Source organism: Microcaecilia unicolor, chromosome 9, assembly GCF_901765095.1.
Source record: "Microcaecilia unicolor chromosome 9, aMicUni1.1, whole genome shotgun sequence".
Lineage (NCBI taxonomy): Eukaryota > Metazoa > Chordata > Amphibia > Gymnophiona > Siphonopidae > Microcaecilia > Microcaecilia unicolor.
The window spans coordinates 64,405,829-64,430,979 of NC_044039.1; the positions used below are offsets into that span (position 1 = coordinate 64,405,829).

The 25,151-nt window shown below is 49.3% G+C and overlaps 1 protein-coding gene across 1 annotated transcript in view; it reads right to left on the reverse strand.

Moving 5' to 3' along the window:
• BICD1 (BICD cargo adaptor 1) overlaps positions 1-23,925 on the reverse strand; it is a 1,008,636-nt gene extending 984,711 nt beyond the window's left edge. The window contains exon 1 of the mRNA XM_030213885.1: positions 23,454-23,925. Within this exon, the coding sequence (XP_030069745.1) occupies positions 23,454-23,666 (213 nt within the window). The 5' untranslated portion in view covers positions 23,667-23,925. The remainder of the gene's footprint in view (positions 1-23,453) is intronic.
• Positions 23,926-25,151: the final 1,226 nt, after the last annotated feature.

The window sequence follows — 25,151 nt, forward strand, 5'->3', positions numbered from 1 at the left end:
GGAAGGTGGTGCGGGGCCTGAAGACTCGGGGCCGTGAATACCTCCTGCAGTGTGTGGCCTCTTCCTCTACCATCCCAGCCACCAGTGCATTAACTGCATCCATATCCCCACCAGTGCAAGTATTAGTACTAGTAGTATGTCATGTCTCTGGCCTTGACCACTCTCAGACCTACCTTGTTTCTGGAGGTCAGCTTTCTAGCTGGCTCCTGCTTCTTCTGTCTGTCCTTTCTGAGCTAGCTCTGGCTCTCTGTGCTGGCTGGGGCATGACACTAATTGCCTGACTATACTGCACCTGTGGGTGTTGCCTGGGTTAGCTTTCTCTCTCTCTCTCTCTCTCTCTCTCTCTCTCTCTCTCTCTCTCTCTCTCTCGCTCTCTCTGTGTGGGTGCTGGCTGCTTCCAGCATGACTCTAATTGCTTCCCTACACTACACCTGGGTGTGGGAAGCCTCTCTGTGTTTCACTGTGCTTTCTGGCTGCTCTGTGGTTTGTGACTGAACAGCCTCCGTAGTTACTTAGAGATCGCTGCAGCTGCACCTCTGGTGTTGAAGGGCTTTATTAAGCACTTAGAGACTGCAGCCTTTGCCGTTGCATCGTATAAGGTCCCTGGTATGCTAGAGTGCTCTGTGCACTGCTACATTGTCCAGTTCTGTGTGATTGCCTAGTGTTTGACTAGTTAGCTTGGGCACAGCCTGCTTGGTAGCTGTGTACAGCTTTACTAGTTCTTCTGTGTTTGCTCTATGTGAGTTCCTAGTGTTTGCCTAGTTAGCTTGGGCACTGCTCTGCTTGTTAGCTTATGTACAGCTTCTAGGTCTCCTGAGTTTAGCCTCTGGTTTTCCCCGGTGGGGTTTCCTTGGTTTCTGGAGCTTCAGCCCTAGTCTTGTCCTTTGCCAGTTCTCCTTGTTACTGGAGCTCCAGCCCTAGTCTTGCTATTGGTTCTGACCCTTGCCTGTACCTATCTACTGCTCTGCTAGCTGCCTGCCCAGAGACTCCTGCTTTGAACCTGACCTCGCCTGTCTCTGCCTATTGCCTATACTCAGATATTCTCTGCCAGCCACCTGTCTCTGCCTATTGCCTGTACTCAGATCTTCTCTGCCAGCCACCTGTCTCGGACTATTGCCAGAACCTGGACATTCCCTGCCTGCCTGTCACACGTTAGCCTAGGTACCTGGGAGCACTGCTGGATCCTGACTCCAGTTGTTCCTGTTGCTGGTTCCAGTTCTGGTTTTCCTGTAAGCCCTACCGGCTGCTCGAACCTGAGGGCTCAACCCTCGGGAAAAGGCAGCTAAGCGTAGGTGAAGCCTACTCCAGTGTGTTCCGGTCCGGTGCGTTCCAGTCCCGAGTGTTCCAGTGCAGGACTCCAGTCCGGGGTTCCAGTCCAGCCTTGTCTCTTCTCTGCTCCGAAGGTGATCTTGCCTGCCACTGCCGCTCCTCGGCCGTGGTCCAAGGACTCACGTACCCAGGGTTCCAGGGGAAGAAGCCTGACAAAATGCCAAGGTCTTCGAGAACACGACATAGTAAAACAAGAACAGCACACAGATCTCTCACTGCCAGCCACCACACCCTCTGGCCACTCACTCGCCAAACAGTACAGGCAACACAGAGACAAACGGAGGTCAGGGAATACAATATACACGTGGGAACAGTGAATGGAGAGGGATAGGGGGACGGGAAGGGGAAGGGACCGATAGAGCAAGGAGGAGGAGTAGGGAAAGGTCAAAAGGTAAGACACAAAAGAGGCAGGTGAGGGTGACAACGTTCCGACTAGAGCAGACAGACAAACGTAATAGGTACTCAACACACTCAGCTTTCTCTGCAACCAACAATTCAGCTCTCCCAACACCGATCTCGCCACTCTCCAACTCCACACAATCGCTAATGGTTCTAAGACGATTTCCCCCTTGCTCTGGTCGCTTTTATTTCGGGTCTAAGCAATGACGCCCATGTTCCCGCCCACCCAAAATCATTTCGCTATCCGTTATATGTTGTAGACGACCACCTCATAACACCGCCCCTAACACGCCCCCGACACGCCCCTTATTTGGGCGTTTGTATCTGAGCATATGAGCGAAATGGACGCACTGAAAGTTTTGTTTCCATTATACTGATTTATTCGTTTTTGGGAGATAAACGTCTATCTCCCGATTTGGGTCGCACTATAGGCGTTTTTCTCTTTCGATTATAAGCAAGATAGACAAACATGATTTAATGGGACAGAGTACACATGGATTCAGCCAATTTGCTTCATTTCTCTGAAGGCATGAATAAACATGTTCATAAAAGTGAGTTGGTTGATGTAGTGTATGGGAAAATTAGGTTCTTACCGTGATAATTTTCTTTCCTTTAGTCATAGCAGATGCAGCCATTATAGATGGGTTGTGTCCATCAACCAGCAGAGGGAGATAGAGAGCACACTTTTTTCAGTGCCTCATACCAGCTTGCTCCACTGCCTCTCTTCAGTATTTGAAGCTTCCAAAGCAGTATGGCAAACCGCAATGGGAATAACATGAGCTTTCCTCACAGCGAACGATGGCCCTACAACAAAGGGCATTAACTCAGAATGGAGGGAATGAAACATCCTCCCAGAGGGCACAAACTCATCCTCCACTGAGACATAACTGGAGGGAATAAACTCATCCTCCCGGAGGGAATAAACTCATCCTCCAAAACATGAAACTGGAGGGAATTAAGTCATCCTCCTTTAATTGAACAAGAATCCTGAAGACTGTTTTCCGACTTTCTCCCAAGGACGGAATCTCCAGGAAACACGAACAGAACCTGAAATAGATTTACAGCAGATAGCATCAGACAGGGAGGGATCATGGCTGCATCTGCTATGACTAAAGGAAAGAAAATTATCACGGTAAGAACCTAATTTTCCCTTCCTTGTCATCAAGCAGATGCAGCCATTACAGATGGGATGTATCAAAGCAATCCCTAGATAGGGTGGGAACAAGCCACACCATGCGCCAGCACTTGCGCTCCAAAATGTGCATCCCTCCTGGCAGCCACATCCAGCCTATAATGTCGGGCAAAAGAGAGCTTAGAAGCCCATGTTGCTGCACTACAAATCTCTTGAAGAGAGAGTGCTCCAGTTTCAGCCCAAGAAGAGGAAATACCTCTAGTGGAATGCGCCTTAAAGGCATCAGGCGGAGGCCAGCCGGCAAGCAAATAAGCTGAAAAGATAGATTCTTTAAGCCAGCAGGCAATAGTGGCTTTAGACGCTGGAGATCCTCTGCGAGGACCTGATAGCAAAACAAACAGATGATCAGAGGTCCTGAAAGAGTTAGTAACTCGCAGATACTGCAGCAGAGTCCTGCGCATGTCCAACAGGTGCAATTGCCCAAAAGATTCTGGAAACTCCTCCTCGACAAAGGAGGGCAAGAAAATAGGTTGGTTTAGGAGAAGGAAGGCACGGTCCGAACCGTGACCCCGGACTATGAAAACTGCAGAAAAGGGTCTCTACAGGACAGCGCCTGGAGCTCTGACACCCATCTCGCCAAAGTAATGGCCACTAACAAGACGGCCTTCAGTGTCAAATCTTTCTCTGAAGCACGCCGAAGCGGTTCAAAGGGAGCACCCTGAAGGGCCTTCAGCACTAGCCCCAGGTTCCAAGCTGGACAAGGTGCACGCACGGGAGGATGGAGCCGAAGCACCCCTCTAAGAAACCGTGCCACATCCGGATGAGCAGCTAAAGACACGCCTTCAACCCTGCCATGCAGGGAGGCCAATGCTGCCACTTGCACCCGCAGGGAATTATAGGCCAAGCCTTTTTGTACACCTTCCTGCAAAAAGTCCAGAATCGGCGAGACAGGAGCCCGCAGGGGTGTGATCTCTCTGGAAGCACACCAGACTTCAAACTGGCGCCAAATCCTGGCATAAGCCACGGAAGTGGAACGCTTGCGGGCTTGCAGGAGAGTGGTAATTACTGTATTGGAATAGCCTCTGCCTCTCAATTGCGCCCTCTCAATCGCCAGGCCATAAGACCTAATCAGCCGGCGTCCTCCATGGTCACCGGACCCTGTGACAACAGGTTGGGAACCAGAGGTAACTGAAGGGGATCCTCTACAAGCATCTGTCGGAGGTCCGCATACCAAGGCCTCCTGGGCCAATCCGGGGCGACGAGAACCACTTCTCCTGGATGCAGCCGAATCCGCAGGAGCACTCGCCCTATCAAAGGCCAAGGAGGGAACACATACAGTAGGCCCGGAGGCCAGGGTTGAGTCAAGGCATCCAACCCCGCCGCGCGAGGCTCTCTCCGTCTGCTGAAGAAGCATGGGACTTTGGCATCGGTGCTTGTTGCCATTAGATCCATCATGGGCTTGCCCCACTTGGCACATATCTGCAGGAACACTTTGTCTGCAAGTTCCCACTCCGCTGGATCGATCTGATGCCTGCTTAGATAATCGGCTTGCATGTTGCTCTGACCTGCAATATGAGCTGCTGACAGAAACTGTAGATGCAGCTCGGCCCAGTTGCAAATTTGTTCGGCCTGCGCGGCTAGTCACTTAACCCTCCATTGCCCGCCACATTGAGCCTGCCATGAGTGGGAAAGCGCGGGGTACAAATGTAACAAAAAATAAAATAAAATAGAGCTCTGCACTGAGTGCTGCCTTGTCGATTTATGTAGGCCACTGCTGTCGTGTTGTCCGACATCACTCTGACAGCCAATCCTTCCAGGGTCACTTGAAAGGCCAGAAGCGCCTGAAACACCGCTTTCAACTCTAGGCGGTTGATGGACCACTCCGACTCCTCGGGTGTCCATAGACCCTGGGCATGCTTCCCCTTGCAGTGTGCGCCCCAGCCCTTCAGGCTGGCATCTGTTACCACTAGGCACCAAACGGGGAGCGTCAGCGGCATTCCTCGCCGCAGCATGCTGTCCGAGAGCCACCACTCCATGCTGAGACGGGCCACAGGGAGCCAAGTAAGTCTGCATTGGTAATCCTGAGAAATAGGAGACCATCTCCGGAGCAGGGAATACTGTAGAGGTCTCAGGTGCGCTCTCGCCCAGGGTACCACTTCCATCGTGGCTGTCATCGATCCCAGCAGCTGGACAATGTCCCAAGCTCGCGGGCGGGGCATCCTCAGGAGCAGACGGACCTGATTCTGAAGCTTGCACCGCCTTGGCTCGGGTAGGAACACATAGCCCGAGACTGTGTCGAACCTGGCCCCCAAAAACTCTAGAGATTGTGAAGGGGACAGGTGACTTTTGGCCATATTGACGCCCCAGCATAGAGATTGCAGTACTGAGACCACTCTGGCTGTAGCTTGTAAGCTCTCTGTTGCAGAGTCTGCTCTGATGAGCCAGTCGTCTAGGTATGGGTGAACCCTGATACCTTCTCGCCTGAGAAAAGCAGCTACTACCACCATTACCTTCGAAAAGGTTCGGGGAGCTGTGGCGAGGCCAAAAGGCAAGGCCCTGAACTGGAAATGTTTTCCCAACACCGCAAACCTCAGAAACGTCTGGTGCGGGGGCCAAATCGGTATGTGCAAGTAAGCTTCTTTCAGGTCTAGAGACGTGAGAAACTCTCCTGGCTGAACCGCCGCAATGACGGAGCGCAGGGATTCCATGTAGAAATGCCGCACTCTCAGGGACTTGTTCACTTCTTTTAAGTCCAGAATAGGGCGAAAGGACCCATCTTTTCGCGGCATCACAAAGTAGATGGAGTATCGGCCGCCGCCTTGCTCGGCGGGAGGCACCGGGGTCACTGCCCCTAACCGAATCAGACCTTGTAAAGTCTCCTCCACCGCCGCCCGTTTGACGGCAGAACCGCATCGGGACTCCACAAACACGTCTCTTACTGGGGCGTTGAATTCTATTCTGTATCCATCTCTGATCAGGTCCAGAACCCACTGATCTGAGGAAATCTTGGCCCCACTCCTCGACAAAGAGGGAAAGCCGTCCGACGATGACAGGCAGCGAGGAGAGGGCCGGCGCACCATCATTGAGAGGGTCGCCCCTGAACTCCTGGTCTTGAGCCACCGGCTGCGGAACGCTTGTCCGAGCGAAAGGAGTTCCTCTGCTGACCACGGGCACGTGAAGTGAACCCAGCAGAACGCCCCGGGCGGTACCTTCTAGCTTCACGGAAGCGAGGTCTGTACGAGGAGTGGACCGCCTGGCCCTTAAAGGAAGGCCTCTGCCTATCTTCGGGCAAGAGCTGGGGTTTTGGATCACCCAGGCCTTTCACAATTTTCTCCAACTCCTCACCAAATAGGAGAAGTCCTTGAAAAGGCAACTTCACCAACCTTTGCTTAGAGGCCATGTCCGCTGCCCAGTGTCGTAGCCACAGACGACGGCGAGCCGCCACTGCTACTGCCATTTGTTTAGCCGAAGCTCTGACAAGGTCATAAAGGGCATCAGCCAGAAAGGACGAGGCCACCTCCATCAGCGGAGCCACATCCAAGAAGGGCTCCGCTCCATCTCCGGGCTGAGCCACTGCCTGTTGCAGCCAAGCTAGACAGGCTCTAACAGCATAACAGCTGCATGCAGACGCCCGAACCGTGAGACCTGCAATTTCAAAGGACCGTTTCAACGCTGTTTCCAGCCTACGGTCTTGAACATCCTTCAGGGCAACACCTCCTTCAACAGGGAGGGTAGTTCTCTTTGTCACCGCAGTGACTAGGGCATCCACTGTAGGCATTTGAAAACGAGCCATATGTCCCTCACGCAGAGGGTATAACTGCCCCATAGCCCTGGAAACACTCAAAGGTCCCTCGGGGTCAGCCCACTGAGCCGAAAAAAGCTCTAGGATGGAGTCATGCAAAGGGAAGGCCCGAGCAGCTTTCTTGGTACTAGCCATCCTGGGATTACCCGAGGAGGTCATGCCACTGTCAGGATCTTCAATCGAGAGGGCCTGCAGGGTATCTGAAATAAGCGCTGGCAGCTCATCACGGTGGGAGGGATCCTGTGGTAAATCCGCACCTGACTCTGGTTCCTCAGACCAAGAACGTCTGTCAGAGTTCTCCGAATCCTCACACCCCGACCACGGGGGGAAAAAGGTGCACCACAATCTGAAGGGGAATTAACCCTTCTGCGCTTATCTTTAGGCCAAGCATCCGGGAAAAAAGCCTCACTGGGCAGTCCCAGGCCAGAATCCATCGGGGGGGGCAATCAGAGGAGCCTCAGGCGACCCTTGAGGAAGGGCTCTTTTCATCATGTATGCTTTATGCAGCAAAAGCACAAAATCCGGGGAGAAAATCTCACCCTGGGCACCCAAATCCTGTCCGGTGCTAGCCACTCCTGAAATAACCTCATCTCGAGGTGCCCCACCCGGCTCAGGTCTCTCCGTGTCCACGGAGGCCGCACCATGCGGTGTAAGCAAAATGGCGCCCGCTGCCAGCTCAGAGCGGGAAGAAACATCGTTCGCCATGCTCGGGCCGGCTCCTACGCCAATACAGCACGATTTACAGAGCCCTGCTGCTGATTTGCGCTTGCCACAAGTGGAACAGCGCTTTACATTGTCCGCAGCCATCACCGAAAAACGGCGGTAAAATCCAAAATGGCGGTTCGCACCAAACTCGCCCCGATCGCGGGCCCACCCCGGAGGAGTTGGAAAACACTCTTACCTCAAAGGATCTAGTGTACAACTACGATCCTGCTGAAAATCAGGTCAAAAACCTCTGTTCCAGCGTCTCTGCGTTTAAAAACGCGACGCGACTTTTTAAGCTGTGAGGAAAGCAGAGGTATTGAAGACTCCGGAGGCTCAGATGAGTGGGAAATGCAGGGAAAGGGCGAACCTATATGCCTGCATCCACTGTTGGTGGGTAAGGACAGGGAAAGCAAGGCAATATGTCCACATCCACAGAGGTATGGGTAAGGCAGGGAAAGGGCTAACCTATGTGCCTTTAAAGTGAAGCTGCTATAGCCTCCAACACCCCGGTTAACAACTGGCAAGCCAGGAACCACCTCCCGGCAGATTTTTCTGGAGCTCGAACAAGCTGCAGCCACCCTGCTAAGGGAGATAGAGAATACTGAAGAGGCAGTAGAGCTAGCTGGCCAAGAGGGCACTGTGAAAGTTTGAGTGCTCTCTATCTCCCCTGCTGGTTGATGGACATAACCCATACGTAATGGCTTCATCTGCTTGATGACAAGGAATAATCCAAATCATAGTTACCTGATGCTAGGGTCCACTTTAGGAGTTAGCACTCAAGAGAAAGACCTAGGTGTCATTGTAGACAGTACGTTGAAATCTTCTGCCCAGTGCAGAATTTTCAATCTATTTGATTCAAGGCTCTCCTTAATATACAATGCTACCCATCCACCAATTCGATCCACCCTATCGCTACAATATAATTTGTACCCTGGTATGACAGTGTCCCACTGGTTATCCTCCTTCCACCAGGTCTCAGAGATGCCTATTACATCTAATTTTTCATTTAGTGCAATATATTCTAACTCTCCCATCTTATTTCTTAGGCTCCTGGCATTCGCATATAGACATTTCAAACTATGTTTGTTGTTCCTATTTACATCATGCTCAGTACTTGACAGTATTAATTTGCAATCTTTTGTCTGACTTTTATGTTTATTTAAGGACACCTGATCTACTATGGTCTCTTTTGCAACCTCACTTTCAGGATACCCTATCTTCCCTGTTTTGGTGATATCTTTGAAAGATACCTTATCCCGAACCATGCGCTTTTGAGCGACTGTCAGCCTTCCCCCCGTTTCTAGTTTAAAAGATGCTCTATCTCCTTTTTATCTTAGCCGTTTTAGTTCATGTGTCTACCTGTTTTCATAATACAACTTTTGGGTGTCAAAGGTCAGACAGACCCAAAGATATTTTACGGTTTTATTTTCAAATGATCATTTGAATTTTCAGCAACTCCTGGATGCTATTAGCACAGAGACCTAGGAAACCCTCTGTTGTCAAGTTCCACTCCACTAGCTTTATATTTCTTTATCATGGGAAAATTCCAAGTTCCCTTGTCAAATAAGATTCTAATGACGTGGAGGGGCATTTTCAATATGACACCTAAGTCCAACTTTGGACGTTTTGCTAAAAACGTCCAAAAATCAAGTGGGGAATAAAGCCATTTTCAAAACCAAAAAAGTCTATTTTTTTTTCTTTTTCGAAAATGGCTATTTGCTAGATGTTTTTTGCACTATGCGTTTATCTTTTTCATCCATTTAAACGCACATTTAAAGTGAAAAACGCACAAAATCAAGCCATTGGGATGTAGCAGGAGCCAGCATTCTTAGTAGACTGGCCACATAGACATCCCAGGAGAGCAATGGGGCACCCTAGGGGGCATTGCAGTGGACTTCAAATAAATGCTTCCAGGTACACATCTCACCATTGCTCCCTTATCTTATCTGCTGAGCCCTCCAAAACCAACTACCCCCAATTATACACCACTACAATAGCCCTTATGGGTGAAGGGGGCACCTATATGTGGGCACAGTGGGTTTCTGGTGAGCTTTGGAGGGCTCACAGTTTCCACCACAAGGGTAACAGGTAAGGGGAGGATTGGGCATGGGTCCACCTGTCTGCAGTGCACTGCACCCACCACTAGACAACTCCAGGGACCTGCATGCTGCTCTAATGGGCCAAAGTATAACATCTGAGGTTGGCATAGAGGCTGGTAAGTAATGTTTTTAATCACATTTTTGGAGGCTGCCGTGGGAGGTGGTTAGTGACCACTGAGGGAGTAAGGGTGGCCATCCCTGATTCCCTCCACTGTTCATATGGTTATTTAGGGCACTTTTTTGTGGCTTATTTGTTAATACAACAGGTCTAGACCAAAACGTCCAACTTACAGCTCTGGATATTTTTGTTTTGTTCCATTAAGGCAGAAAAACGTCCAAGCATTAGGAACGCCCAGATCTTGCCCTTAACTCGCCCCTGACACATCCCCTTGTGATTTGAATGCATTTCTGACGGGCTTCATAGGAAAACATCTAAAAATTGGTTTCAAAAATACCAATTTTGATGTTTTTCTGATAAAAACGTCCAAATGCAGATTTATGCCACTTTTTGCATGTTTTTCTTGTCAGACCCTGGGGCATGGGCCAATCCCGGATGGCTCGGAGTTTGGTGGGGTCCATTTGGAGCCCCTCTGAAGAGACAATATATCCCAAGAATGGAATAGACCGTTGATGAAACGAACACTTCTCTAGTTTGGTGAAGAGACGGTAGTCCCGGAGGCGTTGGAGAACGGTGCGGACATGACAAGGATGGTCTTGAACAGAAGCAAAAAAAACAAAAACAAAATATCATCCACGTAAACTATGACTGAGGAGTACAGGAGACCTTGAAAAGTGAAGTTAATGAATTCCTGAAAGACCGCAGGTGGATTACAGAGGCCAAATGGCATGACTAGATATTCGAAATGTCCTTCATAGGTATCAGATTCAGACCAGATTGTAGGCGCCTCGGAAATCCAGCTTGGTAAAGATAGATGCTCCCTGCAGACGGTCGAAAAGTTCTGGAATCAGAGGGAGCGGATACCGGTTCTTAATGGTTATTTCATTAAGACCCCGGTAGTCTATACAAGGTCGCAGAGAGCCGTCCTTCTTGGTTACAAAGGAGAAACCTGCCCCCGCTGGAGAGGAGGAGGGTCTGATGAAGCCCTATCCCGCATGACTTTAGATTCCTCCCGGGAGAGGGTATACAGCCGACCCCGAGGTGATGTCTTGCCCGGAAGTAATTCGATAGGGCAGTCAAAAGGACGATGTGGAGGAAGGGAATCAGCCTCCTGGGCATTGAAAACATCTTGAAAATCTCGATATTCCACAGGAAGGGAAGCATCGCAGGGAAGCAGGCCCCCGGGGGAGGCAGAAATAGTCCTCGGAGGAGGAACCACCGGCAAAACATTGGGAACCCCAACTGTCAATATCGCTAGTGGTCCAGTTGATACTTGGTGTGTGTTGTCATAACCAAGGCAGGCCTAAAATAACAGGATGGATGGCTCGGGGAAGAACCAGAAGCTTATGTAAAATTCCTACTTGCACCTGCAACGGCCGAGTGACATGGGTAATGGAGTACGGTAGAGTCAGTCCCTGAATGGAGGTCACTTGTAGCGTAGGTTTACAGGCCATTGAGGGAGTTCCAAGCTGGACTTGGAGACTGTCCATAAAATTCCCTCCGGCCCCTGAATCGATCAAAGATTATCCGGAAGAGGTGAGAATCGACCCAGAACCACCCCCTTCAGGGGCCCTGGGTCAACACATTTCCCGGTTTATTCGGGCAATATCTCAGGAAATGGCCAGCCTGCCCACAATAGAGGCAGAGTTGATTGTCCCGACGGTGAGCCCTTTCCTTCTCAGAGAGGCGATGTCCATCGGCTCTTCGGAGATTCCAGAAGTGGTGCCAGTAGCTCCTTTAGGAGAAGAAGGACGCGACAACCGAGGAGATGGTCTCTGTGTTTGACACTGAACAGAATGTTCCTGTGTCCTCTCTTGAAACCGAACGTCGATACGAACGCAGAGAGTAATCAGGGCATCCAATGTGGTCGGATGTTCCCGGCCTAACAACTCGTCTTTGATTCGGCCCGTTAACCCCTGCCAGAAGATGGCCATGAGGGCCTCCTGGTTCCATCTCACCTCGGAGGCTAGGGTTCGAAAGTGTACGGCATATGCCCCTAAAGAGCAATTGCCTTGTTGAATCTGTAGAAGTTCTCCGGCTGCCGAGGAGGGACTCCAGGAACGTCGAAAACTAACCTAAAGTGGCGAAGAAATTCCCCAAGATCAGTGAGTAGAGGATCCCGTTGCTCCCAGAGAGGAGAGGCCCAAACCAGGGCTGGTCCGAAGAGCAGGGAGATTATATAAGTGATCTTGAGTTTATCAGAGGGAAAAAAAGACTCCGGGTTGCATTTCAAAAGGCATAAGACACTGGTTGAGGAACCCTCGACAAGCGGAAGGGGTACCGTCAAACCGGGGAGGCTCAGGGAGCCTTAACCCAGGAGTGGGTAAAACTGGTCCGGATGATGCAGCAGGAACTTGCCATTGGGATTGAAGAGTAGACAACTGGAAACAAACGTCCTGCAGGACTCTGGACAGACGATTCAGCTGGGCCTGTAGTTGCTGAAGAACCTGGGCCAAATTCGCCAAGTAAGGTTTGTCCGGCGAACTCATGGCTTCGGCTTACTGTCAGACCTATGAGTTCTTGTACCAAGTAGAGCGCTGCCGAGCCCAGTACTCGGACCAGGTTCTGCTTGGTGGCCGGACAACCCCGGGTTTCACCTGCGCTGATCGCAGTTCCCCAGAGGTTCAGCCCCTAGGTGCGGGCAGCCTGCAGGGCTTACGAGATGGAGCAGGAAGCAGGGTGATGAACGTGATGGCCAGACAGGCAGCAGACAAGAGAGTGATCCAGGTACAGGCAGAGTCAGTAGGCAGGCAGCAGGTCAAGAGAGTAATCCAGGTACAGGCAGAATCAGTAGGCAGACAGCAGACACGAGAGTAATCCAGGTACAGGCAGAGTCAGTAGGCAGGCAGCAGACACGAGAGTAATCCAGGTACAGGCAAGGTCAGGAGGCAGGCAGCAGACACAAGAGTAATCCAGGTACAGGCAGAGTCAGTAGGCAGGCAGCAGACACGAGAGTAATCCAGGTACAGGCAAGGTCAGCAACGAAGAACAAATTAGAGGAGAAGCACACTACTGAGCAAGTAACACCTACCAAAGTAGAAGCCGAAGGAAGGAGTCTAGGGAGAGCTCAGCTGATAAAGTGCTGGCGTCTGACATCAGCAGGGAGAAGGGGTAAAGACATAGGACAAAGGGTAAAGCAGGGGAAGGAGGAACCAGAAGACCAATAGGAGAGAAGCAAGGGAAGCCAGGCAGAGGAAGAGAAAACCCAGGTGGGTGGAAGCAAAGTGTTTTTGCATCAATAAAATAAAAAAATAAATAATGAATCGGTCTCAGTGAGAAAAGTAGGATTCCTGGAATAAATTTCTTTCACTTCCTTTAATGCCCTAAATGTGCTCCACATTTAAACATGTCAGGAAGCACAGGGATTAAAATGTATGACCCTAGCCCTCCTTCATATCTGGGGACAGATTTAGCAGATGGGTTAGAGTAACTGCATTCTCTGCATCTATTTCAGTACTGCCAAAGGTAAGCACAAACTCTGTAGGACCAACTAATAAAACAAAGTGGCAGCCAGTAACATTATTAAATTAAAAGGAGCCCAATATTCAAAATGATTTAAACAGCCAGGTGAGGCTCCTGGCAATTTAAATACAAACTAACACATGCGTCCAGCTTCTCCTACACGAGCACACAGTTGTGGAATGCACTACCAAATCACTTGAAAACAATCAACGAAATAACTAACTTTCGCAAATCGTTGAAAACTTATCTCTTCACCAAAGCCTACCACGAGAACCCATAATTAACTACAACACATCACCACTCCTCCCTTATTATGATTGTCTTCTTTCTATAATTGCTTGATTAGATCGACTTGTTATTCTTATTATCCTTAATATCTCTGTAACACCAATTGTATTTTTGTACCCTGAAATGGTGATGCCATAACAGGTCTTTGTAAGCCACATTGAGCCTGCAAATAGGTGGGAAAATGTGGGATACAAGTGCAATAAATAAATAAAATTTTCAGTGGCTCTTAACCAGAGAGGGCTGCAGAAAATGCCCGGTTTGTGCCCAAGCCAAAACTGGCTATTTTGGGGGTGTTCCAGTGGCAGAGTTGGCACTTAACCAGCTAAGATAACTGCATAAATAGGACTGCATAAAACACAGTCCTATCTTTATGTAGTTCATCATAGCTAGTTAAGAGCCAAATATCGTACTTAACCAACTATGTTTTTGCTGGCTCGGCATTGAAATTCCAGGTACAACACCAGCAGTGGTCAGCAAAACAGTATTTCTGCCAGCTAAATATTGGGCCCAAGGTTTCTATTTTTGATTCAGGCAAAAGATGAGCCCTGGAATGCATCTAAAAATGCTTATATCAACATCTGTAGATTTTAAAGTAAAACTAATAATAAACTTTATTAGTAAAAGAAGGAAATTCTTCTTCTACACAGTACTACTACTACTACTACTTAACATTTCTAGAGCGCTACTAGGGTTACGCAGCGCTGTACAATTTAACAAAGAAGGACGGTTCCTGCTCAAATGAGCTTACAATCTAAAAGACAAAATGTCAAGTTGGTGTAGTCTAGATTTCTGAGTATAGGTGTGGTGGTTAGGTGCCAAAGGCGACATTGAAGAGGTGGGCTTTGAGCAGTGATTTGAAGATGGGCAGGGAGGGGGCTTGGCGTATGTGCTCAGGGAGTTTGTTCCATGCTTGAGGTGAGGCGAGGCAGAAAGGGCGGAGCCTGGAGTTGGCGGTGGTGGAGAAGGGTACTGAAAGGAAGGATTTGTCTAGAGAGCGGAGGTTACGGGTAGGAACGTAAGGGGAGATGTGGGTAGAGAGGTAAGGAGGGGCATTTACTGACGCACTGCAAAAACCATACTTGTTAATTCATATTAGCTCAGTATTCATATAGAACTAAGGGGGCCTAAGCTCTTCTTGGGCTAATGTGGGATAGAAACGTCATAAATAAATAAATAATGGCATCTGGGTGCCAAGTTTCCATTATAGAATACTAGCATAAGTCGACATCAGTGCACCTACATTTAGGTATGCCCACTTCTGACATCAGTAGCATGCTTAACCTACATTTACGCCGCCTTGCAATTCCACATGAAACCATTTATGTGAATAGTTATTAGGGCTGTACCAAATATTTGTATTTGATTTGGCCCCAAATACATTATTCGTATTCAGCTGAAGAGTGATAACAAGAATAATCTGGGGCTCTATTGAGCTAAATACTAATGAAATAAACACTTGATCTCTGATTTCAAGTTGCTTCTTTTATTATTTGTTATGTTAAAGCTCAATGCCCATTATTCGCTTTCGGCTGAATAATATTTTTCATTATTCAGCTGAATAGTAAAATATGCTATTTGGTACAGCTCTAGAAGACTGCTGAGCACACTGCTAGAACTTAAGTACAATATTTGTGCATTTATGCTAGTATTCTATAACATACCTGCAACACATGGGGGAGATTCTATATATGGCACCTAAAAACTTAACACGGAAATCAGTGCCAACTAAGCATAATCTAAGCGCCTAGATTTAGGCACGGTATATAGAATATGCTTAGTTGATATCTCAACGCCTAAAACTACATGCCTCCATTTACACCAAGAAAAATGTGGAGTAAATCCTGGCATGTAGATTTAGGCACACTGGTCATATTCTATAAATACACATGTAAATTTTGGAATGCCCACGAAATGCCCATTTCCCCACCCATAACCATGCCCCTTTTTGCCTGAATGCGTTAGACGTTAGACGGACTGCATTACAGAATGCGCCTAGCGAGTTGTGTGCGTAAATTCTAATTATTGCCAATTAGTGCTCAGTATTGCTTGTTAAAAGCTGCTATCAACGCTGATTAGCTTGTTAAGCCAATTATGCATGTCATTATAGAATACTAGTGCAACAAAGCCCGTTTCGTCAAAAATGAAACGGGCCCTAGGAAGGCTCTCATCTAAGCAATTTCTCATCTCTCCCCTGCTCTCCCCTCCATGTCCAGCGATTCTTCCCTCCCCTCCCTTCCGTGGCCTGCGATTCTGTCCTCCCCTCCATGTCCAGCGATTCTCCTCTTCCCTGCCCTCCCCTCCGTATCCCAGGATTCTGGGCTCCCCTCCATGTCCAGCAATTCTCCTTTGCCCTGCCCTCCCCTCCGTGTCCCGCGATTCTGCCCTCCCCTCCACGTCCAGCGATTCTCCTCTGCCCTGCCCTCCCCATCTGTGTCCCGCAATTCTTCCCTCGCATCCCATCCTCTCCATGTTCAGCGATTCTTCTCTGCCTTGCCCTCCCATCCATGGCCTGCGATTCTCTCCTCTCCTCCCATCCCATCCATGTCTTTCGATTCTCCTCTGCCCTGCTCTCCCCTCCCCTCGATGTCCTGCGATTGTCCTCCCCGCCAAGTCCAGCAAGTGCCCTACTCTCCCATCCGTGTCCAACAAAGCCCGTTTCGTCAAAAATGAAACAGGCCCTAGGAAGGCTCTCGTCTAAGCGATTTCTCCTCTCTCCTCTGCCCTCTCCTCCATGTACAGCGATTCTTCCCTCCCCTCCGTGTCCCGCGATTCTGCCCTCCCCTCCATGTGCAGCGATTCTCCTCTGCCCTGCCGTTTCCTCCATGTCCCGCGATTCTGGCCTCCCCTCCATTTCCAGTGATTCTCCTCTGCCCTGCCATCCCTTCCATGTTCCGCGATTCTGGCCTCCCCTCCATGTGCAGCGATTCTCCTCTACCCCGCCCTCCCCTCCGTATCCTAGGATTCTGGCCTCCCCTCCAAGTCCAGCAATTCTCCTCTGCCCTGCCCTCCCCTTCATGTCCCATGATTCTGGCCTCCCCTCCATGTCCATCGATTCTCCTCTGCCCTGCCCTCCTGTTGCGTTCTCGAGGGCCTAGGCATTCTTTCAGGTCCTCGAGGCAGGACTGGAGTGCGTGAGCCCTTGGGCCACTGCCGAGGAGCGGCAGGCAAGACCACCTCGGGACTGGAAACACAGAAGAGCAGTACTGGAACTCTGGACTGGAGTAGACCAAGGCAGGCAACTAGAACAGACGAAACAGGAACAGCTTCACCTGCACTTAGCCACCGTTCCTCCGGAGTTGAGCTCCGAAGTGCAGGTGGCCGACAGGACTTGCAGGATAAGGCAGGAACTGAAGATCCAGAGGACCCACCCTGGGTCTGGGATACACGAGGGAGACCAGACTAGGAACTAAACACACACAGTGTGCTGCTGCACAGCCACTAGCAAGACCCAGAAGACAGAACAAGGAACACAAGGCGTACAGAAGCCTAGCAGGAGCAAGGACTAGGGCAGCATACACACTAGGCAAAACGGGGATCCGGGAATACCCACAGGGTAAACCCTCTAGCTAGATGGAGACAGGATACAGGAATAACCACCCAGGAAATACACACTAGCTAGATAGATACAGGATTCAGGATATACACTCAGGATATACAAGCAGGGTAGGCACACAGGCTAGGCAAGGCAGGACTTAGGGTAGAGACAGCAAACCAGGAAGAACAGGCCAGGGGTCTTGGGCTGGCAGCAGAGCAAACAGAGTAACCAGGAATAACAGGCCAAGGGTCTTGGGCAGGCAGCAGAGCAAACAGAGTAATCAGGAATATCAGGCCAAGGGTCTTGGGCAGGCAGCAGAGCAAACAGAGTAATCAGGAATATCAGGTCCAGGGACTTTGGGCAGACAAGAGAACAGACAGAGTAAACACGGACAGAGGCTTCACCCCAAACACGGGGTAAGCCGGAACAGAGGCTTCACCCCAAACACAGGGTAAGCCAGGAAGGACCCGCAGTCCACAGACACACAGTGGCAGGGAGAACCCCCCACTGGAAGACAACAGACACAGAGTGAAGCTGGGCTGGAACCCAGAGAAAGGCTAAGCAGTAGTGCAGCAGACACTTACTAACCTGACCTGGCCTAAGAGCATAACACTTATGCAAAGGCCCTGACTGCAAGCACAGAACTTCCTTATGAAGGCTCTCACTGATGAGTCACCAGCAGCAGGATAGAAGCAGGAAGTACACTGACCCCAAAGAGAGGCTTGACACACATAGGAAGTGAGCCCACAGGAAAGACAAGCAGGAGCCCTAGGAAGGCTCTTGTCTAAGCGATTTCTCCTCTCTCCCCTCTCTCCCCTGCCCCCCTCCATGTCCAGAGATTCTTCCCTCCCCTCCCATCCGCTACGTGTCCCGCAATTCGGCCCTCCCCTCCATGTGCAGCAATTCTCCTCTGCTCTGCCGTTCCCTCCGTGTCCTGCGATTCTGGCCTCCCCTCCATTTCCAGCGATTCTCCTCTGCCCTGCCGTTCCCTCCGTGTCCCGCGATTCTGGCCTCCCCTCCATGTGCAGCAATTCTCCTCTTCCCCGCCCTCCCATCCCTGTCCCGCGATTCTCCCCTCTCCTCTGTGTCCCGCAATTCTCCCCTTGCATCGCCTCCAGTGTTCTGTTGCCTTCACTTTGGTTCGTAAAATCCTGACATCAGCTCGCCTCCAGCGTTCCCTTCCCTCTCTGTGTCCCGCCCTCTTCTGACATCATTTCGTCTGTACATAAGGGTTGGACAGTGAGAGGGAAGGGAATCTGACGTCAGGATGCTACGAACCCAGAGAGCCAGCCAGCCAGAGAACCTTGAGGTACTAATTATTATATAGATGTTTGGATTTTGGTGTGGATCTCTTAGCGCGGTATACAGAATCTGGGGGATGTGCAAGAAGAACTAGGTTTGGCGCTCTCTTTGGGGGCGCAGCACAAAGTGCCACTAATGTTCTATCACAGACATCTTAAGGACATGGCAAAAGAACCGGATTTTGGGAGACTATCTAAGCTGTGGAGCGAGGAATTGGGGACAGAGATTACCATTGCATTACTGCGGGAACATCTTGTTGGATACCGCAGAAACACGGACCAAGCGAATTATTGGGAAATACAATTCAAGTTCACACTGAGAGCATATGTGCCTCCCAGGCGGGCATTTCACATGGGAGTATCACCAGATGGGGCATGCCCTAAATGTGCAGCGGAAGGTGCAACGCTGGGCCATATGTTTTGGACCTGTCCGCGGATTCGGAAGTTTTGGAAGGACCTGATCAAGCAGGTGGCCGTTATTTGGAATATAAACTGGCAGATGGATGCTCGGCTTCTTTTTGGCTACTTGCGAATTTCTAGCCCCACTCCGAGGGGATGCCGAGCCTTTACCATCCGAGCAGTGATGGTGGCGAAGAAAACAATATTGTCGGCATGGCTGTCCGCGGAGGGTCCAACGATATCCCAGTGGAGAGGACAGATGATCTACCTGTTACGCACAGAAAGAACTAGCTTGCGAACCCGGAGGCCATTGGGCGTCAAGTCTTTTTGGAATTGCTGGACGCCGTTCTGGCTTACGTTGACACCCTATGCCAGGGGGCACATAATGAACATGTAACAAAAATGTGTAACAGCTGCTACCATACTAGCTGAAGTGTGAGGACTGGGACTAAAGACTGCAAGAGGGTTGGGTGGGGGGGTTGTTTGATAGGGAGGGAGGAGAGGGGGGAGAAGTATAGGGGGAGAAAATGTAAAAAGTTACTGGAGAGATATTTAGGTAGACCAGACAGCTGCAAGCTCATTGTTGATGTGTGAAACGTAATGAGTTTTGTTGTTAACCGCCTTAAGATTACTGAGTTAGATAACTAAGTAGAAACACATGCATGCTAATGATGTTTTATGATTTCTCCAATAAAAATTATTGAACCATAATCCTCTACTGGTAAATCAAGGTAGTCTCCTCCTCCCCCCCCCCCCCCCCCCCGGTATACCTCGGAAAAGTGGTCATAAAATGCCTTTGCAATCTTTTCAGAGGTAAAGACCTGGGTCCCCTTGGAAGTGGTAATAGTCGAGATCAATTTTGGTGCCTAACTTCAGGCAAACTGTTATAGAATTGCCTTTTACATATTTAAACTAGAGAATGACGTGGGGACAAAGTTTGTCCCCGTCCTCGCGAACTCTATCCCCCATCCCTGCGAACTCTGTCCCTATCCACAGAAGCCTCGCTGTTTAGCCACACTTAAGATTTACCTTTGGGTTTAAAAAGCAAAATCATGTGCACGTAAGGACTGCATACACAAAATAAAACAAATTACCTTAAAATGTAATAATACTGGACTGGTCTGGCATAAGCAATAATGAAACAGTGATGGAATATTCATTCACATAACAAGCAATAATGAGCACTAATTTTTCTAATCATTCTACAGCTCCAAGAACATCTAATTCTTTTCTCACTAAACAAAACAGGGAACCACAGAAAAACTGAAATAGCGATCTCCCTCAAGAAAGCCAGGTAAACACTGGTAAAAGAGAAACAGAAATGTATTTTCTCCTGCACTCTGCAAAATACAAAAATAGAAAAGACGTACATTTCACAAGCAGGCACATCTCAGTCCTTAAAAAGTATTACATAAAAATAATTATTTTCTACATTTGTTGTCCGAGCACTTTATTTTTCTAACTGGGCTGGTCCCAGTCTCTTTTCCACTTTCCACGTGTCCGTCTTCTCTAAATTCTTTTCCATGTTAGCGTTTCCATTTTTTCTCTCTCCTCTTGGCCTTGTCCTTTCCTTCTCTACATCTGTCTGGCAGTGACCTTTCATTTCATGTCCCCCCCCCCTTGTTTGTGTTTATCCCCCTTTCTCTCACCTTAGTCTCTGCTTCACTTCTCATCTACCTACTAGCTTTTACCATTGCTCCGTCTCTCACTTAATATCCAGTCTCCTAAACCCCTATCTTTTTTCACCCACTTCCTTAGCCCTCACTCCCATCCTATTAGCCCTCATCTACTCTCCTCTGGATCTCATCACCCTATCAGTCCCCAGCTCCATTCGTTTCTCTCTTTCATTCCCTTGCTTCCAAGGCCCTATACCCCATGCCCTTCCTTCCTCTTACCCCTTGTAAGGTCGTGTCACTCTCCCTCCCTCCCTCCCTCCCTTCTTCCTTCCCTCCAAGGTCCGGTATCACTTTCCCTCCCTCTCCCCCTCCACAAAGTCTGGTGTTGCTTTCCTTCCCTTCATCCTTGTCCAACATTTCTCCTCTCTTCCCTGCCCTCCACTCCATCCATGTCCAGCATTTCTCCTCTCTTCCCTCCCCTCCATCCATGTGCATCGCCTTCCTGACTTCCCTCCCCTCAATTCATCCATGTCCAGCAACTCTCCCATTCTCCCCTGCCCTCTCCTCCATCCACCCATATCCAGCAAATTTGCTCTCTCCCCTGCCCCCTCCATTCATCCATCCATGTCCAGCAATTCTCCTCTCTCCCCTGCCCTCCCCTCCATCCATCCATGTCCAGCAACTCTCCATTCTCCCCTGCCCTCTGCTCCATCCATCCATATCCAGCAATTTTCCTCTCTCCCCTGCCCCCCACCCTCTATCCATGTCCAGCATCTCTACCCTGCCCCCTCCATCCATCGAGGTACAGCAATTGTCCTCTCTCCCCTGCCCTCCCCTCTCCATCCATCCGTGTCCAGCAACTCTCCATTCTCCCCTGCCCTCTCCTCCATCCACCCATATCCAGCAAATTTGCTCTCTCCCCTGCCCCCTCCATTCATCCATCCATGTCCAGCAATTCTCCTCTCTCCCCTGCCCTCCCCTCCATCCATCCATGTCCAGCAACTCTCCATTCTCCCCTGCCCTCTCCTTCATCCATATCCAGCAATTTTCCTCTCTCCCCTGCCCCCCACCCTCCACCCATGTCCAGCATCTCTACCCTGCCCCCTCCATCCATCGAGGTACAGCAATTGTCCTCTCTCCCCTGCCCTCCCCTCTCCATCCATCCGTGTCCAGCAACTCTCCATTCTCCCCTGCCCTCTCCTCCATCCACCCATATCCAGCAAATTTGCTCTCTCCTCTGCCCCCTCCATTCATCTATCCATGTCTAGCAATTGTCCTCTCTCCCCTGCCCTCCCCTCCATCCATCCATGTCCAGCAATTCTCCTGTCCCCTCCCCTCCACGTCCAGCAATTCTCCTCTCCCCTGTCCTCCCCTCCTCTCCACATCCAGCGATCTCTTCTCTCCCCCTGCACTCCCCTCTTCTCAATGCCCAGCGATCTCCTCTCCCCCTTCCCTCCCATCCCATCCATGTCCAGCGATTCTCCCTGCTCTCCATCAGCTCCCTGACAGCCTTCCTCTCTGTTCCTTCCTGCCCCTTCTCCCCCACGCATTTAAACCTTTTATTTTCCTCGCAGCGACGGCAGTGAAGCACACAACACAGCAGGCTCACATCCGTCGAGGAAACAGGAAATACATCATCGCAAGAAGGCGGGACACTGAGTGAGGGAAGGGGAAGGGAAAGGCTGGAGGCGAGCCCGCTGCGTTGTGTGCTTCACTGCCGTCGCTGCGAGGAAAATAAAAGGTTTAAACACGCGCGATGGGGGGGGGCAGGAAGGAACGAAAAGGAAGCCTGTCCGGGAGCTGAGGGCAGGAAGAGCTGCCTGCAGCGTTGCGCCAGCCCTGCGTTTGGGGGGACCTCGCCCCCCCAAACTACGTCCATGGGTAGGCGTCTGTTGTACCGCAGGTGCAGGGGTTATTACTGCTCCTGCGGGGCGGGGAAATAACCTCTTTTTGAAAATTTTCCCCATTCCTGCGGTTTTACTGCAGATTACAGCAGTTTACTGCGATTACCTGCTCCCAAGTCATTCTCTAATTTAAACATCATTAAATAATATTCAGTTATGAGCAGAGCCATTATTATATGCACTAGGAAACAAAACATGCTCCATTTTGCAGAATTCAACTTTTTTTTTCTTTTTTTACTTTCACAGTGTTATCAACATGGGCCTATCCTATATAATAATTCTCACCTCCAACAGGATGTGCTTGGGACCGTGCCTGCCGGAAGTGGTCTGCTAGGCAGGCATGCTCTGACCTCAGTGACATCAGTGACAGACAATTTGGCAAAGCAAAACAATCTGAGTGCTGGCCATTAGGACACAGGATTGATAGGAGAGTTTTAAAAGACTGAAGGAACCGAAAGTGTTAAATGGGGGGAGGGGGGGAGTTCTGAACCACTGAAAGACATGAACATTTGGAAACAATCTGAATGCTGCCCATTAGCACACAGGGTACATAGGAGAGTTTTAAAAGACTGAAGAAACCAAAAGTGTTGGGGGGGGGGGGGGAGTTCTGAATGAATGAATGAAAGAAATTAAAATTTAGGAGAGGAACACAATCTGAATGCCGGGCATTTGTACACAGGGTGGATAGGACACTTTTTTTAAAAAATGAAGTACGTTAAAGTATTACATCTTGGGGGAGGGGTGAGGAGGAAAGCGGTGGGGTATCCAGATACTGGGCGTTAGGGCCACGGGGGTACATAGACTTTTGAAAGCCTTAAGGAACCCAAAGTGTGGGAAGGAGGAGGAAAAGGAGGGGAGGGAACGGGGTGAGGGGCATTAGGAACAGGGGAGGGGGCCCTGTCACACACTCTCATTCTCACACACACACACTGTCACACAGACAGTCTCACTCTGTCACACACCCGCACATTCGCTCTGGCTCTCTCTCTCAAACATACACACTCCCAGGAAAACCTTGCTAGCGCCCGTTTCATTCGTTCCAGAAACGGGCCTTTTTTACTAGTTTAAATATAACCTCCAGAAGTACCAGCTAAAAATAAACATCACCTTTCAATTGCATGAAGAAATGGTATTTTAAAATAAACATATAAATCTATATCTATACCGTCCTGATGGTTAACCTTTTGAACCAGGATACGAATCTAGTCTGTACATACTAATAATTCAAACATGATAGAGACTGATTTACTGAAAATCATTTAGCTTTCATGTACTTACATGACTAAAGGACACAAAATAAAGCAAGATACAGCAGGCAGGGTTCACCGATGCATTTATCCTTCATTGTGAATAAACAGGCTTACCTCTTTCAGCTGTTCTAGCTCCTGTCTAAGGACGTCATATTCCGCCTCCAATTCATCATACTGCTGTTTCAGTGTCAACTTTTCCTCCAGCACCACCAACCCATATTCGGCCGCCTGAATCTTTTCGTGGGTCGTTTCAGTGAGCTCCTTGGTCAGTCTCTCAACCTCAGCCTTATAGTGGTCCACATTCTGCGAGTGCTCTTCCTCAGCCATAGCTCCGTCGAATGGAGGGAGGGAAGGAAGGAAGGAAGGATGGATGGGACTGGGAGGGAGGCCTGGACTCTCACCCTGACAGTGGCTACCATGAAATGAAGATTAAAAAAAGAAAATAACTGGGATAGAGATTGAAAGTAGCTAAAAGCTAACACTGTTTTTATATCATTATTCTTTCTTCTCCTTCAGGGCCGGTCTGTAGAACAGCACAGCTCAGGAGCGATTTTTTTTTTCTGCTTGTTCAGAGGCAGGGAGCGATTTTTTTCTCCTTGTTGAGGCAGGGATTCACTGTCTCTCCAGGGTAGCGTCAGAGCAGACTGAACCTTCCACCTGCACTGCTCCCCCTGCTGCAGCCTCGGAAATGATGCACTCTGCCAGAAAACCACAATATTATTATATCCCAATAAGGGATGATAAAGCCTCCCACATTAAAACAACAAAACAAAAAACAAAGAAACCGTAGCACCATTTACAAAATCATTAAAAAAAAAAAACTCTAGCATCATTTATAGAATCATTACAACAACAGGAATAAGGTGTAAACAAAAGATCATCCAGAATATGGTTAGCAACTTCTCACAGAGCCATTTAAACCTTCTTATTTCAGCTTGCTTTTATCTACTAGAATAAAACTGATGCCTCTGAATCAATAGAGTGCAAGTGTCCCAATTACACCACTCTGGATGGACAAACTTCCACCAAGGTTTACTTATTTACCATATTACTGCCTGGAGAAATAGGCCAAACATTAGAAGAAGGAAGACATGCAAATGACATTGGTGTATGGCCCAAACCTCAAATTTTTCAATAATTTTTATTAGCGTGCACCGTATAAACATGATATACACCTTCCAAAGTTTTGTTTGAAAACATAATATCACATCTCTACATGAATATATCATTGAATTTGAAACATCACTACTAAACGGTTTTCCCACCTTCCCCCCCCTCTCCCCTCCCATACCACCACCCTCCCTCCTTCAGCTATCCTTCCCCCCCCCTTCCCCCTACCCTCCCCCATCTTTTTGTATGTTCATTCCTGTGTCATTACAGATTTAACAGGTAACTCCTGGCCATTGGCGTCAGGGTGTTCCAGAAGGGTGACCAGATCATTTGTAATTCTTCTCCGGCGATGGATTCCATGTCTGCGATTCCTATGCACTCCATACATAACAAGCGTATCATTTGTATTCGCCACTGTGCCACTGTAGGGTATTTATATGTCAACCATTCTCTCAGGATAACTTGTCGGGGCACTACTATTGCTTTGTTGATAAACATTTTGTACCCCTTCGGGGTCGGATGTCCCAACTGGAGGTGGCCAAAAAGTTGGGCCGAGTCGCATTTCCACTTGCTTTTCCACAACTTAGATACATACTGCGCCAAGTCTGTCCAGAATTTGAGGATTCCCACGCAGGACCAGAACATGTGGCCCAGCGTTGCCCCATTGGACCCACACTTCAAGCAAGCTCCCCAGGGCAAGAG